This window comes from Ursus americanus, chromosome 21, assembly GCF_024610735.1.
Source record: "Ursus americanus isolate L20-20 chromosome 21, mUrsAme1.1.p, whole genome shotgun sequence".
In the NCBI taxonomy this organism is placed as follows: domain Eukaryota; kingdom Metazoa; phylum Chordata; class Mammalia; order Carnivora; family Ursidae; genus Ursus; species Ursus americanus.
In genome coordinates this window covers 11,526,369-11,544,834 of record NC_142147.1, presented here as the reverse complement: position 1 = coordinate 11,544,834, position 18,466 = coordinate 11,526,369, and the positions used below count along the sequence as shown (strand labels likewise).

The 18,466-nt window shown below is 40.3% G+C and overlaps 1 protein-coding gene across 4 annotated transcripts in view; it reads right to left on the bottom strand.

The window, feature by feature from the left end:
• FTO (FTO alpha-ketoglutarate dependent dioxygenase) overlaps positions 1–18,466 on the bottom strand; it is a 369,186-nt gene that overhangs the window by 199,674 nt on the left and 151,046 nt on the right. For all 4 annotated transcript variants that reach the window (XM_045806806.2, XM_045806805.2, XM_087870428.1 and 1 more), the window contains exons 5-6: positions 13,048–13,127; positions 5,859–6,002 (exon numbers count right to left, since the gene is read on the bottom strand). In XM_045806806.2, the coding sequence (XP_045662762.2) occupies positions 5,859–6,002; positions 13,048–13,127 (224 nt within the window). The remainder of the gene's footprint in view (positions 1–5,858; positions 6,003–13,047; positions 13,128–18,466) is intronic.

Genomic DNA, 18,466 nt, shown 5'->3' with positions numbered 1-18,466 from the left:
TGTCCCTTGCAACTGAAACAATCCCAATGTTACGTACATGAGAGGCTGAGTAAAGCTTTGGAAGGGTAAGAAACTGTTTTCTATCCACTTCCCACATCTTTGAAAACTCATCTTCAACTTGAAAAAAATCAAGTCGTACTGTCGAAGTCCAACTCTATTCATCCCCCAAACTCTTTTTACCTCTGCCCTCTAAAGAAATGTAGAGCTTTCACAGCTTAATGTTGGGTCATCTGACTTTGCTAAGGTAATCGTGTTCCTTATACAGACAAACTGTTATAATCTTCACCTGTTACCACAAAGAATTTTTGTGTTTATCCATATTGAACTTTCATGAGGCAAACAAAAGCAACTTGTGAAGATTTAACAATGGTGAAAATGGCTCGAGTAACTAACCTGAGAATACGCAGTCATATGAAAGGGTCTCAGTTTACATTAACTAAATGTTTGTTTGACATGTAGAACTGATTTCAGTTAAAGCTGTTTAAACAAAAAAAAAAAAAAAAAAAAAAGGAACGTAGACAATATTAAGACAATAGTTGCTGAACCTCACCTGTGGTATTAAGGGACAGTTGTTAACAGAAGTAAACTCGACTGCTTTGAAGGGAGAGCGAATACAAGTGTAGCTCAACTTCTCTGAAGATACAGGTTTAACAACGTTATTTATCACAAGACGAGTTATTTTTAAGAGACTTTGTGTGAAATGTGTTCACGCTATAGGAACAGCCTATCAGCATGGTATCATGCCCTATTGTCAGGGAGAGCTGAAAAGATTTTAAAAGGTTTTCCTATCTTGGGGCTGGTTATTTCCATCGATGAGGACAAAACATGTAAGCCCTGGCCACCGTGGTGTCCCAGGAAAGAAAATCGATTATCCTATGTAATTAGTTAATCCAACCTATCATCAGGGTATACCCGAGTCTAGATTTCAGTAAATTAAAACTCAGAAGACTGGTGAGGGACATACCTCCAGACTCTGCTATCAGACAAGAGAGCAAAGAAAGACCCTGTCCATTGTAATAAATGGTGACTTCCTCTTCCTCCTCAGATGCCCAGCTATCATTTGAAGCAGACGGTGCCATGAGGAAGAATAAGGGCTCCACCGCCAAATGGCTAGGTCACCTGTAAATAAAGATCATTACATAACAACCACATAGGTTTGTGGCGAGGATTAGTGGGTTAATAATGAACAGCCTACTATATGCCGGGCACTTGCTAGATGCTAAGAAAGCAAACCGAAGGAGGCCACAAGGCCTAGAACTTGTTGTCCCCAAGGACCTCACAATCTGATAAAGTCTTCTTAGCAGGAGAAGTTTTAACATCCATGTCATTTCATGCCCACCCCCCTCCCACCGAGGCCAGTCAGTAAAGTTCAACACTGAGGACTTACTCCCAGCAGAGGTTTATTCATGAGCTGAAGTACTGTCCAGGAGATGACAACCTTTCTGGGCATCAAATCCACTGGCATGCATTTTACTCAACTCCAGAACCTGACGTTTTCGTTTTCAGTGTCATGGGCAAAAAACAGGACAGGATTTTAAGCAAATGTCACCCTCACCACGTCCCCCACTGCCAAGAGAAGCCATTGGCTGCTTTCGTAAAATTAATTACGGAAGCAAAAAAGATTTTCAGCCCCTGATTCAGAGTTTGAGTTACAAAAAAAAAAAAAGAAAAAAGAAAAAAGAAAAAGAAAAGAAAAGAAAAAAAACCACAACCAAGCAAAAAAAGTTATTTTTATTTTTTTCTCCCTAAACTGTGGGGATCAGAAAGGAAAAGTCGCTGTGTGGATTCTGCATATAAGCTGACAGGTCAGAATTCAGAATAGAAGGGAAGCCTGAATTTCTTCAGGGCTAAAAAAAATAATAAGTAAATAACTAACTAAATAAATAAAAGGCCAACCATAGCAACTGACCAATACAGTGCTAAGCATGCCGGGAGTAGGGTCTCCATCCCTTCTCCAGGGCATGGTGCCCCCAGGAAGCTCATAACTATCAGAGCAGAAACAAGAGACAAGCCATCAGGAGGGCTGCGGCTGACCTGAGGCCAGGAACACGCCACAGGCGATGCAGATCCCCAAAGATGTGAGCCTCAGGGAGACAAAACACAGGAACTCTCTTGAGGTTCTCTGGGAGTTCATGATGCTTATGAACCAAACTCCCAGATTTTGGACAGGCCCTTAAAAGAAATTCACTGTGATTCAATCTTGCGGGCCAATGCCCCACAAAGGTAAGCAATGCCCCCACGTATTTAACCAAAGCCTACCGACAACCTAGAGGCCTTGCGGGTTCTTGAAAGGCCGTCTGAAACATCAGAGAAATATGAAAGCATGTCCACATTTCAGTTTCATCACTGTGCCTCAGAAAACCATCCCTCATAACCCTCATAACTAACCTGTACTGGAGCAGTCTGAACGATCGGTCGAGAAATATTTTTCTCCTAAAAGATATCTAGGAAAAGTCTGAAGGGGAAGAAACCTGCCTACCTGAAACATGGGGCATTCGGCGGTAAAGTTCAAAATCATATTTATGAGCTACTACATCACCATATACTGTAAATCACCTCCATCCTCTTACAGGTAAGCAACTGTCACCTACTTTTCTTCTGCCAAGTTAGTTTGGGCTCTTCCTTTGGCCCCAGCTCAGCTCAGGCAGTTCCCTCATGAGCTGCGTGAACAGGCCCAGTGGGGTTAACGTCTCACTGTAATAACTGGAATAAGTTATCTCATTGAGAAAGACGTGAGACCAGGAGAGATGTTAATGTCCAGTGTACAAAGAGCCACCCTTCAAAGGACCCTTCACAGTAACTTTAAGGAAGATACAGGTTGACCAAAACTATTTTTAAGAAGGAAAACAATATTTAAAAACATGCAGGAAGATTCTACTTCCAACTGGACAAAAGATCTTTGCTAAGCATCTTAAATTAGGAAAAAATATCTTAAGGTATTCAGTTCTACTCCCCAAAATTCCCAAATCGCTTGGTTAGAAACCATCTAAGGAAAACAAGCCACATCTACACCCACATAGCCTGAAAGCCTGCAGCATATAAAACCAAGGGCTTCATCCTATAATTGGAGCAGCGAAGGCACATGGCTTTTAAGAAACAGGAAAGCAAACAATAAAGAACCCGAGGGAACTATTATGGACATGTGTGCTATTGCTTAACAACAGGACACGGTAGAAAGCCAGCATGCCAGTGCTCCATCCCAGGCCAGCGTGTATGGCCAAAGAATAGTATCTGACGATATGCCTTGACATATGGAATTCATTCTTTAAGGGGATGGCCTTGAAGAATAAAAGATTGGGGGGATGGACAAGAAGAGCACACACGCTATTCAGATTCAAGCTCTCTCTCTCCCTTCAACCCTAGACCACAGTTTCAAGGGGCTGAGGTTTCTGATATATCTTTATCCCACTTTGCTTGCTAACATATACAATGTCAAAAGCAGCCAGTCCCTTTCTGAGGCTAATGGGTTCAGATGACAATATTCTACTGTTAGATAAACAGGGTGATCTTACAGACTGCCCCCACTGGTTGATGATAACAAAACATCTCAGTCAGTCACAGAAGAAGGCCAGAAGGACAGGGGCAAAAATAGCCCACGTGAGTGTTAAAGAGAGCACCCATTCTGCTAGCTCAAATCCTGACATTGCAAGGTATGTAGGGAAGGAAAAGACTTAGATTTCCAGATTACAATTTCTTTACTACAAATATGGAGAAATACATAACTTTGCTCCCAAATCTAATTCAGTGAGGTCACCAGGCCCATAAATGCTTATCTTTCTTGAGGTTCTAGCTATCAGCAATGTCTCTAGCGAGGACAGAGAGGAGAGAAAATGGGACACTTATCAGGCACAACGAAGGGAAGAAAGTCAGTCCTGAGAGCAGAAGTGGCTGTTATTTCCTGGAATGGAAGAATACCTTTGCCTTTGGTTCTGGAGATTTTGGCAATGTTTCACAAAGTGTGGAGTACTTCGTAAGATCCTAAATATCTCTTTAAAGACATAATATGATATTGTGGAAGGAGACACTGTTTCTCCTCTGCGCCAAACCCCTCGATGGCTCTCCATTTCCCTCTCAATAGACAGGAAAGTGGTTGTCCTTATAGGGACCGCCAAGGACTGATATGATCTGCTGCTTTCCAGTCCCCTAATACCACCTCTGTGACCTCCTGTCCTCTAACTCGCAGCCCCACTCCCGCCATTCCAACTAGACTGTCCCTTACCTAGTCTGGAAACATCAGACATTCTCCACATCACAGATTTTGTGGGGGCATCTCCCTCCGCCCAAAATGCTGTTCCCCAGATCTCTACATGGCTCAGTCCTTATGTCCTTCAAGCCCCTGCTCGCGGCACATCTTCTCAGGGGGAATGTTCTCTAGTTCTCTCGATCTAACATACTACCTGATGAACAGATGCATGAGGCATATTATCTGGCATCCCCCTGCACCAGGACGACGGTCTTACTTACCAGTATATACCCTAAAGCACACAGACGGTACCAGGCGCATGGTCAGTCATTACTTGTTGAAAGGACGAAAGAGAACATTTTTGTATTCCAAATTCTCCATCAATCCTTCCAATTCTAGCAAAGAGAAAGTCGCAGGTTGGCGATGACCTTCAACAGTTCTCTATCACTTGGGAATCTCTTTTTTCCTTTTAGTGTTTTTTGTTTTGAGGTATAATATGCCCATGACAAAACTCACCCATCTGAAGTATAACATTCAATGACTATTAGAGAAAATTCATGAAGCTGTATGTGAATCTCCTTTCTCCCATGGATAATGGAGACTTGAGGCTCAGAGCCTTCTCCCAGCAAAAGCACCTGCTGGGAGGTGGTAACACTGCTCTGTTTTCACTGGCAAGATTTTTCTGGTTCCTTTTTCTTTTGGCTAGTGATACTGGCTTCTACTTAAAGTGGTAATACAAAGCTTCCCTTTCGGAGACATGTATTTACATAAAAAATGAGCTGAGTTATGGGGCGCCTGGGTGGCTCAGTCAGTTAAACATCTGACTCTTGATTTCGGCTCAGGTCATGATCTCAGGGTCGTGGGATCGGGCCGCGTCATGCTCTGTGCTCAGCAGAGAGTCCACTGGGGATTCTCTCTCTCTCCCTCTCCCCCTCCCCACTCTTTCTCCCTCTCTAAAGTAATCAATCAATAAATCTTTTTTTAAAAAAAGAGCTGAGTTTTTAGAAGTATTAAACAGACAACAACATGTACAGTCCAAAGATAAAGCAAAAGCGGCAAGGGTGTTGCTGAGAGCAGCAAAGTTTGTGAAACCTTGTATGGTGGGACTGACGGCATGTACCTCGTTTTGTAAATAACACGCCAGGCTCTGCCACCTCCTCTTAGGCTCCACCCATGATTCCCACTGGTTTTGCGGGCAGATTACTCTTCGTGAGTCTTGTGCTTCTGCACGTGTTTGAGCAAGGCACTGACCTCCCTCTACCTCAGCCTCCTAGTGCAAGAATGTTTAGTGAACAACCTTGGAAGTTATAGTTTCTCCTCTGGAACAAAGGGCAGGGATGCTAACAGCCTAGGAGGATAAAGACTGTATCTTGTTTGGAGTAAAGGTCAGGCAGGGTTACTACCTATTATAAAAGATTTGGCTTCCCTTTGCTCAAGTTCCCCTCCTATACTACAAGCCCTGCATGCACCCACATTATAGGCCCACTTCGCATTGTCCTGCTGAAAAAGAGCTCGCAGAACTGGCATAAAAATGCAGATACTCTGGCTACTGCTCTCGTTGTGAGTAATTAAACTTTCTCTCTCACTGAGGACTTTCAGGGCTCACACCCACATGAAATTATGGCAGATCAACTTGTGAGCTTGCAAGTAGCTTCCCAGTTCTTGAAAGTCTCACCTCATTGTGGATTTCTTCTCCTTGTTTCAGAACTGCAGGCTCAAAGGATTTCAAAGAAACATCACCATTGTCTGCCTCATTACGGACATTCTGCAGAGCCAGTTGGCAGCGCTGTAAGATATAATCCAAGGTTCCAGTCGAGCACTGCAGAGACAGAAATCAAGATTAGAAGCAAAATCCAAGTTTACCATACAATGCTTCCTAGGGATGTTCACATTTGTCCCTTTTCTATTCTTTAATCTGTTGCCCCCACAGCTCAGCCCATATTTAACTTAAGAATTACTGTAGTGGGGGCGCCTGGGTGGCACAGGGGTTAAGCGTCTGCCTTCGGCTCAGGGCGTGATCCCAGCGTTAGGGGATCGAGCCCCACATCAGGCTCCTCCACTGTGAGCCTGCTTCTTCCTCTCCCACTCCCCCTGCTTGTGTTCCCTCTCTCGCTGGCTGTTTCTCTCTCTGTCAAATAAATAAATAAAAATCTTAAAAAAAAAAAAAAGAATTACTGTAGTGGGGGCGCCTGGGTGGCACAGCGGTTAGGCGTCTGCCTTCGGCCCAGGGCATGATCCCGGCGTTGTGGGATTGGGCCCCACATCATGCTCCTCCGCTATGAGCCTGCTTCTTCCTCTCCCACTCCCCTGCTTGTGTTCCCTCTCTCGCTGGCTGTCTCTATCTCTGTCAAATACATAAATAAAATCTTTAAAAAAAAAAAAAAAGAATTACTGTAGTGGCCTGCTCCCTGGACTCTGTGTTGCCAGCTTGGCCTCACTTGGGCCTCTCTCCTTGCTGATTTTCTTTTATGATGTGGGCCTTATATCACTAAACAGTAGGCTCCCTGAGGCTAAAGCCATGTATGTACGTATATGTACATATATACATGTATACACACACACCATTTTATTATATATTTTTTTTCTACAGATACTCCAGGATCTAGAACCAAGTCCTAAATGTAAAAGAAACTCAGTAAGGAGTTTTTGGGTGAATAATTAATTAACCAAGAAGTCAAAGACACTGACTTTGTTATAAGTGTCCTGAACCTAACAATGGGAAAGAAAGGTAACCAGACTGATTGGTTCAACAGCCCACAAAATGGAATAGTAACAGTGGGGGAAAAAAAAATTGAAGTTATAAACACAGGGCAAAGAACTCATTTTCCTTTTCTGCAAAAACCATACACCAAGCAGCTGCAGTCCTTGGCGGAATAGGTTCTTCAAATAATGGAGAATATGTGGCTCATGCCCTCAAGGCATGTTCAAAGGCAGAACTTAGTACTTTGGTATTGGCAAGGGCACAGATAACTAGTTCATCCCTCTCTGTCTGTGGGAGCAAAACAGAGGTCAAATGGACAGCTCTTCCTTTGAATGATATATGTCAGAAAAGAAAAGGATGCAGACGGAGAGTGCATCCATTGGTTCTGATGACAACATGATTTCCTAAGAATGATAAAAAGTAAGCTATAAATATCCTTTCAACCCAATGAGGAAAATGTATTCCTAAAGTATTTCTATTTCAACATGTATAATTTAAACAGATCCCTTAGAAATAACCTTGAAGGCTAATGCCCTGGCACAAAAATTCTTTCTACGGTTACTGCCATCTTACGTGATGTGTCATGGATAAGCCTGGGAAAAACAAAGTTATGGTGCCAAATACAGAAGCCTGACTAATATGTATTTTAATATGAAGATCTCAGAGTGCTGGAAGCACAACAGCAGGCAGCTCCCACTTGCTACAAAGAAAAAACAAAAAGTAGAGCTGAATCACCACTCACTTTTGTCCCGGAGCCACTCCCGCAACCTCTTTTAAAATGACGTTCTACCTATAAACACGCTCTACTCACACCTTTACTTTCCCAAGTATCGAGTGACCTACGTAAGAGGTTACTAATCACAATGCCATTTATTACAAAAGACTGGAAACAACCTAAATTTCCCACCAATAGGGGACTCATTAAATAAACTACAGTGGAGCCATACTTGCAGCCAAAGAAAAAAGGGGGGGGGCGGGTAGGAGGCGGTACTTTTTTTTCTGGGTGTTCAGAATTTTATCCATCATACAGAACCTACAATAAGGCCCATTTTGAGGGCAGGGACGGGAAACAACTTTACTGAGATATAATTCACACGTCATATAAGTCACAGAGTGAAAACATACAATTCATTGTTTATAGTATATTTACAGAGTTATGCAACCATCACCACAATTAATTTTAGAACATTCTGGTCACCTCCCCAAAACAAACTGTACCCCTTAGCAGTCACCTGCTCCCCCCTTTCTGCCAACCTTCCCAGCTCCAGACAACCACGCATCTATTTTCTGTGACCACAGGTCTGGCTATGCGGGACCTTTCCTATAAATAAAATCATACAATAGGTGATCTTTTGTGACCAGCTTCTTTCACTGAGCAGGAGAGTTCAAGGTTCATCCATGTTGTAGCATGTATCAGTAATTCCTTCCCTTTTATTGCCAAATAATATTTGATTGTATTAATCAAATCATATTAATCAAATAATCACTTTTGTTTTTCCATTCATTATATAATGAACCTTTTTTTTTTTAAGATTTTATTTATTTATTTGACAGAGAGAGAGACAGCCAGCGAGAGAGGGAACACAAGCAGGGGGAGTGGGAGAGGAAGAAGCAGGCTCATAGCGGAGAAGCCTGATGTGGGGCTCGATCCCACAACGCTGGGATCACGCCCTGAGCCGAAGGCAGACGCTTAACTGCTGTGCCACCCAGGCGCCCCCATATGATGAACCTTTAGGTTGTTTTCACTTTTTGCCTATTATGAGTCAAGCTGCTAAGAACGTTCATGTACAAGTTTTCATCTCTCTCAGGTATGCAATTGCTAGGTCATGAGGTAACTGTATTTAAAATTCTGAGGAAAGGTCAGACTGTTTTCCAAAGTGGCTTAACTATTTTATATTCCCTCCAGGAGCGTATGAGAGTTCCAATTTCTGCACATCTTCACCAATACTTGTTACTGTCATTCTGACTGTAGCTATTCTAGAGGGTGTGACGTGATAACTCACCGTGGTTTTGCTCCGTATTTCCTTGATGACTAATGATGTTCAACATCTTTTCATGTGTTTATTGGCCACTTGTGTATCCTATTTGCAGACATGTCTATTCAGATATTTTGTCATTTAAAAAATTGGATTATTTGTCTTTTTAATTGTTGGGTTGTGAGACTTATTTATATACCCTAGACACAAGGACCTTGTGACATAAGCAACAGGAAAATACTTCTTGCATTCTATAAGTTCTCTTTCCACTTTCCTGGTGGAACCTTTTGAAGCATAATAGGGATTTTTTTTAAGATGTATTTATTTATTTATTTAAAAGAGTTATTTATTTATTTATTTGAGAGAGAGAGAGGGCTAGAGAACAGTGGGGAGGGGTAGAGAGAGTCTTAAGCAGACTCAGTGCTGAGCATGGAGCCCAAGGCGGGGCTCGAGCTCACGACCCTGAGACTGCAACCTGAGCTGAAACCAAGAGTCAGATGCTTAACTGACTGTGCCACCCAGGTGCCCCTATTTATTTTAGAGAGAGAAGGAGAGAGAGAACGTGGGGGGAGAGGGAAAGAGAGAATCTCCAGCAGACTCCATGCTGAGCACAGAGCCCAACACAGGGCTCAATCTCACGACACTGATCAGAGCCTAAACCAAGAGTTGGACATCCAACCCACTGCACCACCCAGGCGCCCCTAAGGCGTAATAGTTTTTCACTTTGGTGAAGTCCAATTTACCTATTTTTTCTTTGGGTGTTTGTGCTTTTGGTGTCATATCTAAGAAACCACTGCCTACTCCAGGTATGAAATACATATTGATAAGTAGTTATCACCACGGCTTACTGAAACAAAAGTGCAGAATAGTAATTTAGAGTAGGCTACCATTTGTATCAAAACTGTTTTTAATTAAACACATATTTGTTTATATATGTATTAAGTATCACAGAAAGGATAACAAGAAGCTGACTCCACTGGTTGCCTCTGGGGAGGAAGAGCTGGTGGCTTTAGGAGAAAGAGATTTTGAACTATTCTTGGGTACTTTTTGAATTTTGAACCATTTGAGTAACACGTATTCAAAATATAATTATATATAAAACACATAAAATTTAAATTAAAAAAAAAAGATATTCAGGAGGACAGATTTCTTCTGTTCCAACCAGAAGAAAAAAAAAATTCCAATAACAGTCGAGCACCGTCAGACATAATCTAGTCACATGTAACCGAAAAACTAGATTTCTTCTCTGATTAACTAAAATGAAATTCAGAACATCACTTCCTTAAGACAATTTATTTCCAACATACTTTGAATGGACAAGAAACAGCAAACCATTTTGTGCGGCACAGATGAGACACAGCACGTTAATTCTGCATGAAGGAGAGGACATTTATAAAATAAGTGAGGGCTACCACACTGCCTGGGTTTTTTCCATCTCTTGTCTTGAGGGAAATACTAATGTAACTTTCATGTTAGAAAAAAAAAAATCTTTTCCCTCTTTTATTACTGACAACAATAATATGACATGAAAAAAAATTTTTAAGTAATATTAAATCATAATCCTATCATCTTACCTTTTTTAAATTATTTTTATTGCACCTGATTCTTTGTCCACACAGCTGTGACCAGAATGTACACAACAGTGTCTATTCTGTTTTTCTCTGCAGCTAAGTATTCAAAATAAGTGTTTCCAATGGTTGCTCACTGACGTGATACTAATTTAATTAACCAATCACGTCTACAGAGGCACTGAGGTTCTGTCCAGCTCTTCACTACTCTTAGTCACTCTAGATAAACATTTGTGTGTGTGTGTGTGTGCTTCCTTTGAATTGTTTCCTAGGTTTGATTCCCAAAAACAGTGTTATGAGATCAAAGATATTTTTATGGTACTTTATACACATCCCCATATAGCTTTCCAAAAAGTATACCACTTAGAAAAACTTCCCTAAGTATATGAATGTACCTGTTTCATTGTACCTTTACCAACACTGAACATTATCATTTTTGACTTTTCATAGAAATAAAAAGTTACCTTAAAATGGTGATGTTTCAAAAATCACGTTTTACTTTAAGGTGATCATTAAAGCCTGTATACATCAGATGACATCAAACAAAGCTAACTTTTTTTTTTTTTTTAAAGGCCAGATAGTAAGTTTTTTAAGCTTGCAGGCCACAAGGCTTGTTGCGACTACGCAGCTTTGCCTTTTAACTCCAAAGCAGCCATAAACCATACAGAATCAAGTGAGTGTGGCTGTGTTTCAATTAAAATTTTATTTATAAAAACAGCTGGCTAGCCCATGGGCCATAGTCTGTTGACCCTGATCTATAACAGAAAGACAGTCACATCATTCACAGTGGAGCTGTCTAGTTAGTAGCTTGAACGCAATACAGAGACCATAAAAGACATAGATTTGAGATAATGTTTTTCTCCCAACAGCATCACTACACAAACCTGCTTCTTTTTTTAAAAGTTAATTAACACTCACAATGTTGCCTAAACTTAGAAGACACAAAGGCAGCTGTGACTAAAGCAGAAAATGCTGAACCTCAGGATATTTTGAAACCACCGCTACCCTCATTAAATTGGTCCACCTGGAAAAAAGGAAATCAGGGCACGGGGTACTGTTCGAACTGTACTCTGGAGGGCTCCTCTTGGTGGCTTCTGTGTAGGCACGTTTCTATTGCAGGACGTGGAGGAGAAGAGCTTTAGTCCCTTCTTTGCATTTATCTGCCAGACCACTCCACGGGGCAGCTCCAACGCAGCCTGTTCAAAACCGAATGAACTACTGTCTTCCCTCACTGTCTTCAACTGCCATTTCTACTAATGGCAATGTCATCCCCAAATCACCCATGCTTGAGAGCCAGCCAAGAGCCTGGCACAGGGAAAGCATCCTGTAAAGAGTTCATTCGTTCCTTCATTTGTCCATATATGCATTCCTTCTTCTAGTCCTCGCTCTACTCAGTCAGTCCTTCCTTCCCCACTGCCTAACAGAACTTACTTTCAGGTCTCTCAGATAATTATCTGTGTGTTTATTTGTTTGGGATCCGTCTCCCCGACTAAAATGGAGGTTCAACAGAGGTAGTGGCCATAGATGTCCTGTTGATGATGTTGACAGCCCTCTCCCTCAAGCCCGTCGTGCCACTGACCACGTAACAGGCACTCAAATATTTAGATGAGCGCAGACGGAAGAGAGAGGGCTAGGGACATAAGGAGAAAGGGACGAAGGAATGTTTCATGGGCTTGATGGCATCTTGATTTAGTAGACACTCAGGCCCTCTCTGGCCCACAGCAGCATGACGGGTCCATGAGAAAAGCCACTTAATTACCGAATGACATGCCACTGCCTTCAGACTCAGTCTCGGGATTGAGAAGGGCTTGTGCTTGTGTTCCCTTGCCACTTTGTTGTACTCCTTCTGCCCAACTTCCCACCCTGGTCCCCCTGTGGCATGATGGAAAGGCAATCTACAAAGCAAAGCACAGGTAACAAGCTTGGATACAAGGTCAACTTGTAGTCCTTCTCATGATTATTCCCCCGCTCTATGGAACCCTCCTTAATCGATCACACAGTGCCCCAGGGTGACTACTAAGAGTCTTTCCCACCTCCTAGGTTTCCATTCTGAACTGGTCTAATCAGCTGGCCATCAGCCACTGCAAGTGGTGGCAGAATTTAGCAACAAAGTCTGGGTTATGAACACAACTGGGGAGCTCAGAAATTCTGGGCACCACTGTAACTCTCTCCTTAATTTACATTCACATGCTCAGAAGCCTGACCCAAAAGTTAAGGGAAATGTAAGTTTGCAACCATTGGAGCCTAGTCACAGCTAACACATGTACAAGCACACAAACCCACCCCATTTCCTTCTGGCCACCTCCTGTCCTTGACCTTGACAGATACAAACCCCTTAGAAAATCTCTAACTAGCAACACCTGCCAATAGCATTTTATCTTCTCCAAGAAACAGAACCCCAAAGAAGCAAAATATACTAATCCCATGCTGTGAATACACTTTTTAAAACTGTACCCAACACAGTTGAGGCTAAAAAAGCAAGTAAATAAAGGCTAATGTTAAGTTCGATGGAAGCAATTTTCCTATCAAATACTCTTCCAAAACTCTATGCAAAATTGCTCATTCAACCACTGCTGTCACATCCAATTAAGTTTGAATCACATTTTTATTTACACTTACCTCTGCCACTCGGTGGGTGGAACTAAACCGAGGTGGTAAACCAGCCAAAACACAGTGTTGGTGGGTGGCATTGAGATCATCTGTAGGAAAAATACCAAAGATTAAAAAAAATAACCCCCCCACACACACATTTATTAGTCACTATAAACTATTCAACAAAAATACAAAGTAAACAGTAAATCCATCATTCAAGGACAACAATAACCAGGGAATTAACACCTACTCTGTATTCTTTAAACCATTCTTTATGACTAGGATGACTTTGTATGTATATAAGTACATATATAGACATCAAAACCATGACACTTCCAAGAGTAAAAGGGGATGTTAATTATTCCAGGACAACAGGTGTAAACCAGGACTGTCTTTGGCAAACAGGATACATGGTTACCCTACTTATGTGTGGTCTTATGATGCCCACTCACCACTAAGTTTACTATTTATGAACTTCTCTCTTTCTCATGATACATCAAATTCTATCCATGCCTTTAGATAATAAGCCAAAAAATTTTTATACTATTTGGGTGGAACAGCTTTCATCTGAAAATCTGCCTCTTTCTCTCCCCAATCAAAGTATCAATTTTGCCCTAACAATTTTTCCAGGCAAAAAACCAACCAACTCAGCAGTTGCAAAGTTTTGGCTCTCAGGACAGAATTCAAGCCTATGGATTCACAGCCCAAGAATGGAGTAGGTGGTGAATTCATCAGCTGAAGAATAAGCCTAAAACCACATGCTGTGGAAGAAAAACCAATGGCCAAGTTGTTGCGTATTCTAAGAAATGATGCCACATGTCAGGCAAAATCTCTATCACCTCTGCTTAGGACATAGCTTTCTCTATTACAAAGAAGAGAAGGGAACAGTACTATTCTTCAGCACTGTGTGATTTCCTATATAGGCAACAGAGGCTTCTTACCAAGATACCAAAATTCAAAACAATTTAAATTAAAAGGCAAAACCACAACACCCCTTACAGAGCAGCAAAATTAACTTCTAAACAAAATAATGGAAATGTAAAATGTCAACTGAAGGTCTCCTCCTTCTGGACATTCTGGAGTACCAGTGACAAGCTTTGCCTTCCTACTTTAAACAACTATATAAATGGACCAAAAATAGAAAACAAACTTACTGACACTGGAAAAGAGATTAAGACACAATCCCAAAGACACAGAAACAAAATAGGTGAGGCCTAAAATTGCCCTAGCTTACTACCTGGAACAGTTTCAAAGCCAGAGTAGAGAGAGGGGAGTCAGAACCCAGAGTTTTCAGTTTTCCTTCTTGCTGAATGGTGAAGACAGAGATCGGAGTTTAGGAAAGCCAGACAAAATGGATTTGTAAGACAGAATACTGGAATAGGAGAACTTGTACAGAGAGAAAAGAAGCAGACATCTGCAGAAGGGTTCCTTTAAGTCTATCACTGAGCACTGACTGGTGCATGTGTGAATGAAAATTTTCCAAGGGCAGGAAAAGAAGCACCAGCAAATGACAGGCTGAACAAATCTCAGAGCCCACACAGGGCTGGGGATATTTTGTGTTCCCAGCAGCCAGAATGGCTCCTACTACATGAGATAATGGATGGAGCCCTTGGAAAAGCATTACCTTAGTAGCAGAGCTACATTCGTTCTACATCAAAGGCTGCCCTAGATTCACATAATAGCTTAACAGAAAGCCTCAAAAGTATCCAAGTTATTCCAAATAACTTAACTAGTCATTAGAGCAAAGGCCAACACTATTTAAAAGAATTTAACAAAATCAGACACCCAACAAATAAAATTCACAATATCCAGCATCCACTCAAGAAGTAACAGAGAAGAGGGGTGCCTGGCTGGTTCAGCTGGTAGAGCTTATGACTCTTGATCTCACGGCTATAAGTTCGAGCTCCACCCTGGGTATAGAGATTACTTAAAAATAAAATCGTATGGGGGCACCTGGGTGGTTCAGTCAGTTAAGCATCCGACTCTTACTTTTGGCTCATGATCGTGGGGTCATGCCCCACATCAGGCTCCACACTCAGTGGGGAGCCTGCTTCTCTCCCTCTCCTTCTGACCCTCCCCCTGCTCGTGCTCTTGCTCTCTCTCTCTCAAATAAATAAATAAATCTTTTTAAAAATAAAATTTTATTTAAAAAAAGTAACGGAGAAGAGAAATGAAAGATAAATATGGCATATATGATATATGACACATATGTATATATAAAATGTAAACATATCTTTCTTTTATTTCACATATATGTATCTTTCATATATACAAATAAAATGAAGCTTCTAAAGATGAAAAACGTAGTATCTGAAATAAAAAATCAACTGAATGAGATTAACAGCACTTTAGACACTGCAGGAAAAAAAAAAGCAGTAAACTAGAATAGACAGAAATAGAAACTACACAAAAATGAAGCACATAGAGAAAGAAAGACTACAGGTAAATGAAAGGGCATCAATGACCTATGAGACACTACTGATCAGCTTAACATAAATATAATTTGATTCTCAGAAGAGGGAGAATGAACACAGGGCACCTGGGTGGCTCAGTCAGTTAAGCATCTAACTCTTGGTTTCAGCTCAGGCCATGATCTCATGGGTCAAGCCCTGCACCCAGCTCTGCACTCAGCATGGAGTCTGCTTGGGATTCTCTCTTTCCTCTCCCTTTGCCTCTCCCCTGCTCCCTCATGTGCATGCTCTATCAAATAAATCAATCTTTAAAAAAAAAAAAAAGAAGAGGGATAATGACAGAAAAAGATTATCTGAAGAAATGATGGCCAGAGAGAAAAATCGAACAAAGAACAAGGGCAACAAAAACAAAATATTAACAAAGGGAGCTTGGGTGGCTCAGCTGGTTAAGCATCTACCTTCGGCTCAGGTCATGATCCCAGGGTCTGGGAATGAGCCCACCATCAGAGTCCTTACAGGAACCTGCTTCTTCCTCTTCCTCCTGCCACTCCCCCTGCTTGTGCACTCTCTCTCTCTCTCTCCGTCAAATAAATAGAATTTTTTAAAAAAGAAAACATTAACAAATAAGGTAGCTATTAAACCAATTATATCAATAATCATTTTCAATGTCAGAGGAGTAAATATATCAATTAAAAGAGACTGTCAGAGTGGATGAAAAAACAAAACCCAATTATATGTTGCCTACAAGAAATTCACCTAGTATAAAGTCACATGTAAATTAAAAATAGAGGGGTGGAGAAAGATATTCTATGCTAACACTAATCAAAACAAAGCTGGAGTACCTATATGAATTTCAGACAGAGCAGACTTCAAAAGAAGGAAATTATCAAGGATAAAAAGGGCACTACATAATGATAAAGGAGTCAATCCTCCATGAAGATATAACAATCCTTAATGTGTATGTGCCTCATAATAGAGTCGAATTACGTGAAGCAAAATCTAATAGAACAGCAAGGAGAAATAGACAAATCCACGATTATAGCTGGAGACTTCAATATCCCCTATCAGAAATGGCCAGATCCATTAGGCAGAGAATCAATAAGGACACAGCTGAACTCAAGAATACCATCAATCAACTGGATATAACTGACATCTACAGACTACTTCATCCAACAAGAGCTGAATACACATTCTTCTCAAGCTCATATGGAACATTCACCAAGACAGACCACATTCTGGAACCAAATAAATAAATAAATGAATAAGAAATTCCAAATTTAAAAGAATAGAAATCATACAGTCTCTGCTCTCAGACTATACAGGAAATAAACTAGAAACCAGTAAGAGAAAGACAGAAAATCTCAAAATACTTGAGACTAAACAACTTCTAAATAACACGGTGAAAGAAGAACTCTCAAGAGAAATTTTTGAAGTATTTTTAACTAAATGAAAATGAAAATACAACATCAAAATTTGTGAGATGCAGCAAAAGCACTTTGAAGAGTAAAATTTAACAAACTGGATGCATATATTACAAAGGAAAGATCTAAACTCTGTATTATAAGCTTCAGCAATAGGAAATTAGAAAAATGAAAGCAAATTAAATCTAAAGTAAAAAGACAAAAAATAATAATTAGAACAGAAATCAGTGAAATGAAAAACAGAAAATCAACAAAGAAAGTCAATGAAATAAAGCTGGTTCTTTGAAAAGATCAATAAAATCAATAAGCCTCTGTCCAAGCTAAGAAAAAAAAGGAAAAACACAAACTACTAATAGCAGAAATAAAAAAGGGAACAACACTACAGATCCTACGGATATTAAAAGGCAAATAAAGTAAAACTATGAATAGCTCTATGCCTACAAACTTGATAATGTAGATGAAATGGACCAATTCTTTGAAAGACTCAATCTGCCAAAACTCACATAAGAAACAGATAATCTGAATAGGCCTATGTGTACTGAAGAAATTGAATCAAAATTAATTACCCTCCCAAACAGAAAGCACCAGGCCCGGATGGGTTCACTGGTGCATTCTACCAACCATTTAAGGAGGAAGTTATACCTATTCTTTACAAACTCTTCCAGAAGAAAAAGTAGAAGGAAGGCTTCCTAATTCACTCTATGAGGCTAGCAAAACCCTAATAGCAAAACCAGACAAAGATATTACAAGAAAAGGAAACTACAAATTAATATCTCTCAAGAACATGAATGCCAAAATCCTCAACAAAATATTAGAAAATAGAAACCAACAATGTATACTTTATATACTTATATATACACCTTACAGACTTATATGCAGCAACCAAGTGAAATTTATCCAGGTATGTAAGTTTGGCTCAATATTTGAAAATCAATTAATATAATCCATCACATCAACAGGCTAAAGAAGAAAAATCACATGATCATATCAATAGATGAAGAAAAAAACATCTGACAAAATCCAACACAAATCCGTAATAAAAACTCTCAATAAACTAGGACTAAAGAGTAACTTTATTCAATGTTATAAGGACCATCTACAAAAAAACCTACAGCTAACATCACACTTCTCACTAAGATCGGTAACAGGGCAAGAATGTCTCTTCTCATCACTCCTTTCCAATAGCACACTGGAAGTGCCAGCTAATGCAATGAGACAAAAAAAGGAAAGAAAAGGTATACAAGCCTGAAAAGGAAGAAATAAAACGGTCCTTCTTCACAGATGATGTGACTGTCTCTGCAGAAAATCGAAAAGAATCAACAACGACAACAACAACAACAAAAAAACCCTCCTGGAATTAATAAACAATTTCAGCATAGCTGCAGGATATAAGGTTAATATACAAAAGGCAATCACTTTCCTAATGAAGGAGAATTTGAAAGTAAAAACATATTACCAATTACATTAACATCCCTTGAAATAAAATATTTAGATATAAAATCTAACAAAATATGTACAAGGATCTACATAAAAAATCAAAGGGGCACCTGGGTGGTTCATTTGGTTAAGCACCTCTTGATTTCAGCTCAGGTCATGATCTCAGGGTTGTGAGAT